Source organism: Harmonia axyridis, chromosome 1 (genome assembly GCF_914767665.1).
Source record: "Harmonia axyridis chromosome 1, icHarAxyr1.1, whole genome shotgun sequence".
In the NCBI taxonomy this organism is placed as follows: Eukaryota; Metazoa; Arthropoda; class Insecta; order Coleoptera; family Coccinellidae; genus Harmonia; species Harmonia axyridis.
Genome location: NC_059501.1, coordinates 33,304,251 through 33,317,172, shown reverse-complemented (window position 1 = coordinate 33,317,172; position 12,922 = coordinate 33,304,251). Strand labels below are relative to the sequence as shown.

The window sequence follows — 12,922 nt, the reverse complement described above, 5'->3', positions numbered from 1 at the left end:
GCCACATAATTAGAAATAAACTTTTGATCATAATAACGCAATCCCTAAATGGACTAGTTTTCATCTTTTTGTTAAAGATTAATTCTAAAAATTTAAGTAAAATGAAAGAAAAATGTGGAAGAATCATTGAAATATCTGTAGAAATGAAAAAGTTATGGGACTTTGAAGTTGCACTTGGAAGAATAATTTCATAGTACGTGTAAGTGTCGTGACGTCACACACTAGACGACTGGTATTCGCAGAGTGCTTACGAATTCATTGGTTTACAATCACTTGTGCCGTTCGTGTCGTGTTTTGTTCGTTACACGATGGCTGAAATAACTTACTATATACATACATATAAATTACATTTTTCTCTTTTCACTTTTTACTCCTCACATAAATATGTTTTGCCATTGATAGACTTCAACAACCAGTACTCAACTACAAACTGTTTATGAAACGTTTTTTAAATAAATCATCGTTATAAGTTGAACCATGATGAAGCAAACTCAAAAGCAGATACTTACTTGAAAAGTTTAACTCCTTTTATTTCTGCACTGACATAAGATGGATTTGAAGAAAAAAACTCCATCACTGCGAATATATCTATTTTAGGCAAAGTGTCACTTTGTCCTTTCACGAAGCCTTCTTCCATTATGGTGACATAAAAACAAAACTCGAGTTAAAACTACACTGTACAACTACATACGGCGCGAGAGCCTTGGCGCGGCTAAGTATTTAAACGTAATTTATGGTGTAGCGATCACAGGCAAGAGCCGTGACGTCACAGACCAAAGACGTTCCGCGCTAAAATACGTAAATTTAAATAATCTATTTCTCGGTCATTTATTGATGGATTTTCAAAATTTTTTCACTGATTTATCAGTTTTGCTCTATATTTTAATTCTATCGTGTCGAATATAGTATTATCAACATCACTAAACTAGTCCATTGATTTCATCCGTCAAAGAACTTAACCATATTGTTCGAGATCTGAATTTATACTGAAAAAAGTGTGTTCTTCTCGAGAGTATGTAATCGAAATTACAGCCATACATACATAATCGATTAAGACCTTGAACCCCTCATTAGTTAGACCAGACCAATCATTTGAAACTTTTGCCTGCTCAAAATTCGGAAATAACAGTGCTGAAACGATTTTGTACTCTGTTCAGGAAACGAGCATTGAAAAATGAGGAACCATATCTACTGAAATGCTTTTGCAGACGGAAAGTATCTTTACTAATGTCCTGCTCGTAGAAAAAATATACATATTCACAACACTTTTGTGTTTGTGATATACATCATATGACAATTTTTTTGTTATAAACAAACTTGATTATAATTTCAATCCAACTATTCTAATAATGCATAAAATCATATACAGGGTGTCCCGGGAAGAATGCGACAAACGGATACCATGAATGAAGGTCATCATGGAGGACTCCCATCAAGAGGTTTCAATCACCTGAGTGCCTTGGTTTGGGATATACAGGGTGATGTTCATTTCATGAGTGAAATTTCACACACTCTTTAACTAATCGATCGAATTATTTCAAATTTTCCTTCCTTCAATATTGGTGAAATCGAGTAAATCAGATCCGGACTAGGAGAATTCCAGATTTTTCCTATCTTCGTGAATATTGGATCACCCTGTACGTGAACATTATGGTTTTTTTCCGTTTTCGTATTCACAAAGAGTTAATTCATAATAAATAATCTTAATCTCTACTTGGCACAGTCATATACAGCGTGAACAATAAACATTCCCATATGAGTGAAATTTTTTTAGTTCAATAACTCTTCAACTAATCCACCGAATTACTTCAAATTTTGAAGTTTTGTCACCGTTTACTATTGCCTTCCTTCAAAATTTCTGAAATCGAATAAATCAGATTCGGACTAGGAAAATTTTAGACTTTTTTATTTTCATGAATATTGTATCACCCTGTACGTTGATATCATGATTTTTTTTCTTTTTCATAGCCACAAATAATTAATTCATAATACAAATTTGAAATCTCTGCTTGGTACCGTCATACAGGATGATCAATAAACATTTCCTCATGAAAGAAATTTCATAGTACAAGATATTTTGAATTCATCGGTAGAATTATTTCGAGATTTGCAGTTTTACACCCTTCACGAATGCCTTCTCTGATTTTTTCTCAAACTATTCAAGAAAGCTTTCAATACTTAAACTGGATAAAGAATAGAACATAAACAGCTAATAAATTGAAAATAATGAATCAAAAACAAAATAAATGAAATATTTTCAGTTCAGCAGGAATAGTTTAAAATTGTGTCCCCCCATTTCAATACATTTTTGAGCACGTTGATATAGTTGTTCCACAGATTTCGCTATCGTTTTCGGTTGAGATTTAATAATATCGCAAACATCAATAATTCTTTATAGCAGTTGCTTACTACTGTAAGTCTGTACCGCATAATAAATAATCCAAGGGTGTCAGATAAAGGAATCGAGGAGGCAAAGCCACATTTCCACTTTGCCAATCGATCTGTTTTCAAAAGTCTCAGTCAAATATTCGCGCACTTTTTTTGGTTAGTGCGCATTAACTCCATCATGTTCCAGCCACAATGTTTCCATTGGAACGTTTTCTAACAAACAAAATTATGTTTTTAAATTTTTTCATAAATTTCTCCTATCTACCTATTTTCAAAAATATTAGGGCAAATCAAATTGTTGTTGTAGATACCGCACCAAACATTTATCGAGAATCTTACTTGGGAATTTTTATGAATCAACGATTTTGGATTATCCTGAGCCCATACGTGAAAATTGTTCTTTTCATTCCTAGTGAATGGGGAACTGCAAAATTCCGCTCATAAGGGAATGTTAACTGATCATCCTGTATGAATGGCGCCAAGCAGGAGATTTGGAATTTTGAATTAATTCTTTGTGGTTACGAAAACGAAATAAATCATGATATCAACCTAAATTGTGATCTAATATTCACGAAAATAGAATATTTCTAAAATTTTCCTAGTCCGGATCTGATTTATTCGATTTCAGAAATATTTGAGGAGAGCGATTGTAAAGGGTGACAAAATTTCAAAAATTTAAATTATTCGTTGGATACTTGGATTAGTTGAAGAGATATCGAACTGAAAAAATTCACTCATAAGGGAAATTTTATTGTCCACCTTGTATGACCGTGCCAAACAGAGATTTAGAATTTTTATTATGAATTAATTCTTTGTGGTTACGAAAACGGAAAAAAATCATAATGTCCACGTACATGGTGATCCAATATTCGCGAGAATAGAAAAAGTCTGAAAATTTCAAAGTCCGGATCTGATTTAGTCGATTTCAGAAATATTGAAGGAAGGCGATTGTAGAGGGTGACAAAACTTCAAAAATTGAAATTATTCGTTGGATTAGTTGAAGAGTTATTGAACTAAAAAAATTTCACTCATATGGGAATGTTTATTGTTCACCTTGTATATGACCGTGCCAAGCAGAAATTTAGAATTTTTATCATGAATTAATTCTTTGTGGTTACGAAAACGGAAAAACATCATAATGTTCACGTACAGGGTGATCCAATATTCGCGAGAATAGGAAAAGTCTGAAAATTTCAAAGTCCGGATCTGATTTACTCGATTTCATAAATATTGAAGGAAGGCGTTAGAAAAGGGTGACAAAACTTCAAAGTTTGAAATTATTCGGTCGATTAGTTAAAGAGTTATTGAAGTGTGAAATTTCACTCATACCATGAACATCAACCTGTATATCCCAAACGAAGGGACTCAGGCGGTTAAAACCCTTTGATACGAGTCCTCCATGATGACCTCCACTCATGGTATCCGTTTGTCGCATTCTTCCCGGGACACCCTGTTAACAGGGAGAAATCAAACGTTGGACGAACAGTCTTTTTGCAAGCAAATTACGGTGTAATTGTTGAATTGTACCTATGTATAGATATTTGACTACTGCTTGTGCTTTGCTACTGTGTAGAAAATTGTTCTGGCCAATACAAAGCATTATTATTACCTTGAAATGGTACCAAACGTGGGACATCAACTAATTTTAGAACTTACAGCTGTTGAGTAATAGCCTAATGGGCACAGGTACGTTAATATAAAGTTTTGAAAGGGTTGTGTAACCAACCGTTTATTATCAGTAAAAATTTCGCTGGATATAACGTTATATATCAACAGAAACATTGATGGACTTAAAACTTAAAATATATAAAGTATTGTTTGTAAAGTACAGGGCTATCGCTAAGGGAAAGACAGGGTAGGCGGTCGCCTAGGGCGGCAAAATTGAAGAGCGGCATTTCATGCTTCATCAACAAAAATCACATGTGTAGAAATTCCCCATTGAGATTTAATTCGGTCAGCAACAACACGAACGAATACTGATGAATTTAATCAACATCAAAACCATCAAAGGTGACGCATTATGCAATATACTATACTCATAAATATCAAGATGTCGCGTAAACCCCTCAAAGTGCTGTTTACGAATTTTCGACGCTAAAAAAACTTGCATCCTTTAGGCTTGTCGGCATTCGCTTTGTTTTGTTAAATGTTACCGAATTTTATTGCCTCTTGGGGCGGCTTCTGGATTAGTTTTCTTTTAAATTTTCCGATCAGAATGTTGATTCCTCAGAATGGAACGCAAATTATACGGGAAACAATTCCATTTCATCATTTACAACTTATCCTTCATGAGAAATATAAGAAGTTCTAATATTTCATACCACAATCCATTATATTATAATATTTTTCATTTTTTTTTTATCAAATTAAAATAGTGTTGAGCAGGGGCACATTCGAATTTGAAATTCATAGGTTAAGTTCATCCGCATTATTCCGCTTGCTTTACTCGATAATCTTACTGAAAAAAAAACGAATGTTCAAGCTTTTCATAGAGTCAAAACTAAGCAGAAAAACCTGAAACTGTAGGGCCCGTTCAAGAAGGGACGCAAAAAAAGAAGGGCGGAATTATCTACTTTTCCGAGAAATCTGGATTCCTCGAAGAATGAATGGAATAATTTTTTTTTCATTTCAACGAATTACACGAATGATTTTTTTTAACAGATTCACCAATTTTAAACATATTTCCATCGATAATGCCTGCAACATGTATTCGAATTGAAAAAAAAAAATGGTTTATCCGTGTCATCCGGTTGTTTTATTTATTCATATCAAAGAAAAAACGGAATGTTCGAGCGTTTCCTGAAGTCAAAACTCAGCAGAAAAATCTGACCTGAATTCAATTCATACATTTCATCATTCATTCATAATAATTCAGTTGAGCACGTTTATTGTTCATTACATTCCTAAATCATCTGTTCGATTCGAATTTGAATCCATAAAAAATAATTACACTTAAAATACATTTTTCCCTCCTAAAATACTTTTTATAAAAAAATGTGGAGTCTTTCACACTGAATCTATGAATACAAATTTACCAATCCAACCAAAGGGTGTCTGCCTAGGGCGGCGGCAGTTTGGCTAGCGACGGCCCTGTTTAAGTATTTCACATAACAAAAAATAGAAACGTATGAACGTTGTTTATATATTTGAGTATTTTACATAACAAAAAATAGAAATGTACGAATTATTCTGGTACATTCTGAATATTTCAAATATAATGTTTGGCGAGTCGTACTCTGCCCAAGCTGATTTTGTTGAAGTATTGCGTTGTTTCATCCTGAGGTCACTGATAGAATCGTCAGTTTGGCATTCAGTTATCCCTGCCAAATACACCTTCCATTTCTATAGCAGAGGACTTCGCCTGAGGGAAATAAACTTGAAACTTACAGCGGTGTTCCTAAGCGGTCATCCATCCAAGCCCTAACGATAATAGCGCATATAACAACGTGATATTGTAACATGATTACATCGTATTTTGATCATCGATTTGAAATGGATATTCCATTATCACTATCAACCATTTGAGTCAAAAGAAGGTTGAGAAGTAGAGTAGAGTAGTAGAAGATATAATGTTGAACAAAATCGTGCATGTTACCGAAATAAACGACAGAAAGTATGAATGATATTATTATATCAACGTTGAATGGAGACGTCATGATATTGACAAGATTCCAAAATGGATTTTGCAAGGAATCACCGACAGAGACAGCGGCCGTTGAACTGTTTGAATACATTTATCTCAAATTGGATGAGGGCGATTATGTCGCTGCTATTTTCTTTGATTTGTCCAAAGCTTTCGATAGTTTGGATTGGGGATTCTTACTCAGAAAGTTGCAGTTCAACGGCTTCAGGGGAAATATGTTTACACTGTTGGAGTCATATTTGTCTAACAGAAGATTGTGTGTGAGGATGGATGAATCGGTTTCACAGGAGCATGATATAGATATAGGCAAGGGTCTGTGTTGGGACCTCTTCTGTTTCTGTTGTTTGTTAACAAAGTTCCAGATTATTTAAGTGTAGGGCGTACTATTATGTTTGCAGATGACACTTCGGTGGTGGTCTCGGCAGGGGGCACTGCGGAACTGAAACTCAAACTGGAGCGAGTGAAGGGGGATTTTGAATTCTGGTGTAAAAGGAACAATATTATTCTTAACCTCAATAAAACGGTATGCATCAATTTTCGAGCAGGTATATCTAAGGAGACTATCAGCCTACACGATTTTAAACTGTCAATGGAGACCCCTTTTCTTGTGCTAAGAGTTGACGGAATGGTTGACTGGAAGAGTCATGTTGACTATGTCTGGGTGTCGGCTTTCATGTCTTGAATAAGTTGAAGAGATCATTTGATCAGCAAACCTTGTTCACAGTTTACTACTCATTTATATACAAAATGACAAAATTCCCATTATAAAAGTCTTACCGTTTTCGAGATATTTTTTTTTTGAAAATAATGAATTTTTGCCCCTTTCAATAGTTTTGTCCTTACGGTTGGTACAATTTTACATCTTTTTGATTAATTTTTTCAGTAAAATATTGCTGAAGAATGATTTTAACGTTTACATTAAAAACATTCTCCGAACATTTTAAAGGGGTGCTATGAGAAATATTTTTATTGGAAATTTTGGTAGTGGATTATTTTGTTCATGAAGTTTAGCCCATCGTAGCGGAAAAGAAATGTACCGAGCTACTGCTGCACATTACACCAATGAATTGTCTATTCTATAGTGATTTGAAAGAGGTATCACACAAGTCATTTGTCATTCAAAGAAAAAAGATATGACTGTTTTTATCCAAATGGGTACGTTTCTGACAAAATCAAGTTTGTTTTATTAAAAAAAAAAAAAAATACCTCGAAAACGGTAAGACTTTTATAATGGAAATTTTGTCAAAGCAGGTGGGTTATCCTTTGATCTACATTCTCCCTCGGTTTGACGTGGTCTTTACGGGACACCCTGTATACCTACCTCACCTATAATATAGTACTATGGGGCAATAGTGTCCAATGGCTGAGGGTCTTTATCAGTCAAAAAAGAATAATCAGACCTATGTTTAATTTGAAAATAACTGATTCATGTAGACCGTATTTCAAGAAATTTGGTACCTATTTTACCATTTCCATGTATTTTTATATATAAAATATTACGCAGATACAATCGCGCTACGTGCGAAATTCAGATAACCATCATTATAGCACCAGAAATGCTAAGAAATACGTGTTGGACGCGCATAGAACATCTTAGTTTGAACACTTTGAACATATGTTGGAAAAAAACTTGTCAATACAATCCCGGAAGCCATAAAAAATATGACATATCAAAAATTCAAAGTTAAAGTTGAAAAATTGTTGTTGGATTAATGTTACTATTCGTTAAATGAGTTTTACCAAGATGAATATGAATGTCCGTGAATGTTTATTAATTATTGTTCTTCTGAAGTATATATCTGTTCTTGTAATGGCTAAAATATGAATAAATTATTATTATTATTATTATAGTTATTAGAAAACGTGAAATCAACGTGTTCTAAAAATAGTTAGGTGGTTATTGAATCGTTTCAGTGCAATGTTGAAATAACGTCCAAAATCAGCATATTAATAATATATACTAAATAACGTATTATAGTTATTAGAAAAGTAGTTCAAAAACTAACCGTTGAAAAAATACGTTGAATGTAACTTTATGAATATGTATCTAAAACACGTTAGATCTTGAAACCAAAATGACAACGTTAAAAATTCAACCGGTAACGTGAATTTCAACGATACAACGTTGAATAAACCTTGAATCAACGTACGTATTGGAAGGTGTTCGGGCAAAATTCAGTTTGACTGAAAATGCAAAATTCGCTCGAGTGATTCGCTATTATTCAACCCACAGAAAAGCTCTTCTAATGATATTTACATATGCATACACCTTCAAACAATCATGCGTATGAATTCGATACATTTTCATCTTTTTTTTTTGAATTTCAGGTTGCGGCATTTCCTCTCCGAGGCAACAAGCTCAAAGAAGGATAGTTGGAGGTGAAGAAGCAGGATTTGGAACGTTTCCGTGGCAAGCCTACATTAGAATCGGTTCCTCGAGGTAAATATGAGTACCATTTCACTTCTGCATTGAAATATAAGTAAAAGTTGAGTGTTAGAAATGCGAACGAGGAGCAACTAAATTATTTATACTCATATCATAAGTAATGACTGTATTATTCTTCAGCGGAGTAGTTTCTTCTTGTGATATACGACTTTTTGAAAGGGTCATTTGGCACATAAAATTTTTATTATACCTGAAATGGAGCGAATATAAACTTGATTAATGGAAAATGCTGAATTATTCCGCTCTCTTTTCACTCTGCTATATTGATGTTGGAGTTGAACGGAGTTCATGTATGCTTCCTGGAAAGACATGTTTATTTTTAAATTATCACCGAGTTTCTGCGTATATAACCTTTGACATGAACTCTGCAAATATAAGGTATCGATTTTTATTTCTTTATTCAATATCAGGTAAATCGAGAACAGTATTACATCTAGGTAGAATAAATGATAAAAAAGTTTGTGTTTTCATATTGCTTTTCGCTGAAGAAATTTTTTGCAATTATGAAAATTCGATGGATTCTTTTCTTTGTTATTCCATCTGTATGTATTCTATTGAATCTTGACATTTTTTTTCTGACAAAAAAGGAAGATTCTGTAAAAAAGGAATAGAGATATGAATATGATATATTTGAAATAGTTTTTTCTCTATTTCAATATTGTAATGAGTTCATTACAGTTCTGAAAATAATGCTATAATGAGTTCATTACAGTATTGTTTTCAGTTATATTTTTCGTTTTGTGGTTGTCTACACTGATCCTATAAAATTTTGGCGATTCTATATTATTTCAAATTTCGAAACGTACGATTCAAATACAAATTCCGTAATATGACAATTTTCATAATAGCCTCACCAACTGCCAAGATACAATACAAATGTCACTAGGATGTATTATCTGAATTTTGCATTGAAGTTCGACAATATTTCACAAAACTTGACTGAAATAGAGAAAATATCGTCTAATACTCGTTGCAAAAGGCAATTCCAACACTAACTTCACATTCATTTTGGAATAGGAGTCCTTTCTGCAACAAGTTTCAAAATACACTATTTCCTCATTCCCTGAATTTTAATCTTGCCCATTCACTTGAGAGAAAATTTCAAAGTGGGTTTTAATACGTTTGTTTTTGATATTCTTTTTGAATTTTTCAAGATTTTACATTATCAACATGAAATTTCGCATAAGACTTGAAATTGTTATTCTATATTTACACGCAAAATTTCAACCAGATCAGATCTGTATAGTTACTTCTTTCACAATATTCTTTTGGAATTTTCTCTAATTCAGATGATGTTATCCTCTTGAAATCTTACAAGGAGATTGAAATTGTAATTGCTTATCAACACACAATCTCGTCGGGCAAATAGTCACGGAAATGTGGGTAGTTTTTTCACGATATTCTTCTTGAATTTCTTGAATTCAAAAGAATTATTCGAATTGTTTTTCTTGAAATCGCTGGTAGATACGTCAAAACTACAAGGAACCAAAAAGTATAATATTGGACCAAAGTTTCTTTTAACATTCTTTTAAACTACTAGTGACCCACTCAAAAAAAAATTCTGGAGGTAAGAAGCGTGTAGGTACTATTCCAAAAAAATATGACCCATTCAAAATTAGCATATCACACATTGAAAACTTTAAATTGGAATATGTGCAGCATTTGAGTTGAATACCTAGTGAATGGAAGGTGCTATAAGAAAAAAAATCAAGTTGAAGGAAAAGTCTATAAAACACTTCTGTTTTTGGAACCTTGTATATGAAATCATCCGGTTACATGTTTCGGCGTATTCTCCATTATCAAACCAAAGATTCTGAAAAAGTTTATACTCTTAAGTACAATATATGAAGTTGAGCGAAAAACTTCAAGCAAAGGTGAAAAAAGTGGAGAACATAATTCTACAGTTCGGTTAATTGCTCACTGAAACTTACTGAATGTTTCAGTGAGCAATTAACCGAACTGTAGTTTCATATGATTGAAACTCATAGTTTTTGAGATATTTCGATTTTTCATAAATTTGAGGGTTCTTGGTAATACCCATTTACTTCAAAATGAATGAATTCATTCGAATGATTTTTTTCAAATGAATATTAGAGGAATAGAGGTTAGTACTTACTTTTTGATATTCATTGGGAATTCTAATTGGTGTTCAAAATGAGACATCTCATTGATGACTTATTCAAACGTTAATATCGCATTTATTTCGAATGTCATAACTATTTTTCTTCTTGGTGAAGAATTTTTCGAAGATAATACAATTTGCTGCCGAATAAGAAAATAAAATATAAGGTGTGCCATATGGAATGAGCCTGATCCTACCGTTCGAATAAATCAATCATGAATTAATTGTCTCATTTTTAACACCCAGTAGAGTTCTCAATGATATAGAAATACAAGAGCAGAATTTCATTTAAATAAATTAAATACTTTCGGAGTTATAATGTTTTTCCAAACACTGTCCAAATTGAAATACTTCAAAATATAAGCTTTCAGTAGGTACATATATGAAACTTCCAACAAATTCTGGTTTATTTATTCAATGTAGATAATTTGGAAATTCAATGAAAACATATGTTTGGTCATTTACATTTCAGCGCTTAACCGTCAATTCGAACTTGAAAAGGTATCGATAAAGAGTCATCAAATGAATTTGAAGGCCAATGTGGTGAAAGATGATAATGATAGCAAGTTGAGATTGAAGCACTGTCCCTTTTTATATCCTACCAAATTCATATGCATTCTCTTAACGATGTTATAACTGCTAGTCAAAAGGAAGTTGATGACGAGTATAGTGATGAGGAACCCTAAGGGCTATAGTACCCATCAACTTGAAAGGTGCACTGAAAAATCTGGCTTAACTTTAACGTTTCTTCCAAATAAATAAAGTAAGTGAGGTTTTGGGGATTTGCTGGTCAGAAAACTACTAACTTTGCATCGAGAACTCTGGTTCAACGAAATATAAAATTTCATTCCGATCGGATTCGTAGTTTGAAATGATTGAGAAATAGTTATTTTCTTATCAAGTTTGGAAAGTGGTACTTTGCCGCACGGAACTAATGCTGAGAAGACACCTTCTGTAACTTAGGAACAACGTTTTATCAACAAACTCATGAAATTAATTGATTTGAATGATTATTTGTAGACACATGAATGACATAAATTTTCATTTCGTCACCATAAACATATTTTTCTACAATCGCTTTGATAAATAGTCTATACTTGATAGCTTACTGAATTTCGAAACCATGTACTTACCTATTGCTCTACTTGTGAGAGAGTTATTTTTCTGTCTAGAGCGGAATGTTGCACTTTTTCGTCTGAGATTGCCAATCGAGTGCGGGAAAGATATACTTTCCGCTCAGGATAGCAACAATATTTTTTCTACAACCTTATTATAAAATTAAAAAGAACTTCTTATCAATGTTATCTTTAACTTTCATGATACGTTTAATCATTGAACAACGTGATCAAGGTGTATTTGGCGTGAGTATACTTCATAAAGATCAACCAAAGTATGCCAAAAGTATTTATTTTTTAAAGCTGTTGACATTTTTATCTTTGCACCAGTTCAAAAAATTAGCATATTGCTTTCCGTATCTAAGTACCTTTCAATGGATTTTTCATTTCTGAAATTCGTCATGGTCAATCTTTACCAATCGACTGACAATGAATGAAAGTTCGAAGCTGCATTCACGATAATCAACAAAAAAAAATAGGACAGCATTGTTGAGAGGTTTCGAGCACAGATTTATTCATGCGTCAATTTCTCCCTTGTATACCAGTGTATATAGTTGTAGTCAAAGGGGTAATTGGGACATAAATGAATGACTCATCGAAAGCTCTTCACTTCAGTGCTTTTCTCCTTTTTTCGATATCCTACTTGAATTCTGTATAGTTCTGATGCCTATGCGTAGAGGTATGCAACTGTTGCAGTGGAAATATTCTTGTTGAATTTTTCTATGGTTCTGATGATGAAATCACCTTGAAATTCTGTTCTGTTATCATTCTCGATTATTTCTGGTTCTGGTTATGCAATGAACAAGAAATCCGGCATGAAGTTTGTAATTATTATGTTACATCTAAATTAGGGCTGCCATACGTCCCGGTACACCGGGACATGTCCCGGTTTTGACCATTGAGTCCCCGTGTCCCGGTCAGTTATTAAATTGTCCCGGTCAATAATTTGACCGTTATGCAATTCAGATTTTCTTACATTGAGTAGGATGAGAATCTTTTTTTTTATGGAATCTGAACGGATTCCAGTATTATAAAGCTGAGAAGCTGTTACTGTTGCTCAAACATAATTTTTCAGAAACTGAAGGATTGAAAATAAAATGAGACACATAGCCAAATAAATTGTCTTATACAATCGCTTTATTTTGTATTAAATCCTAAGAGGATCTTAATATTTCCATATAAAATATTTTCGCTGTCAGCGCGGATAA

The 12,922-nt window shown here is 33.2% G+C and overlaps 1 protein-coding gene across 2 annotated transcripts in view; it reads left to right on the top strand.

The window, feature by feature from the left end:
- The window catches only part of LOC123671347, a 71,773-nt gene that overhangs the window by 47,034 nt on the left and 11,817 nt on the right, over positions 1-12,922 (top strand). For both annotated transcript variants that reach the window (XM_045605123.1, XM_045605124.1), the window contains one exon: positions 8,360-8,471. In XM_045605123.1, the coding sequence (XP_045461079.1) occupies positions 8,360-8,471 (112 nt within the window). The remainder of the gene's footprint in view (positions 1-8,359; positions 8,472-12,922) is intronic.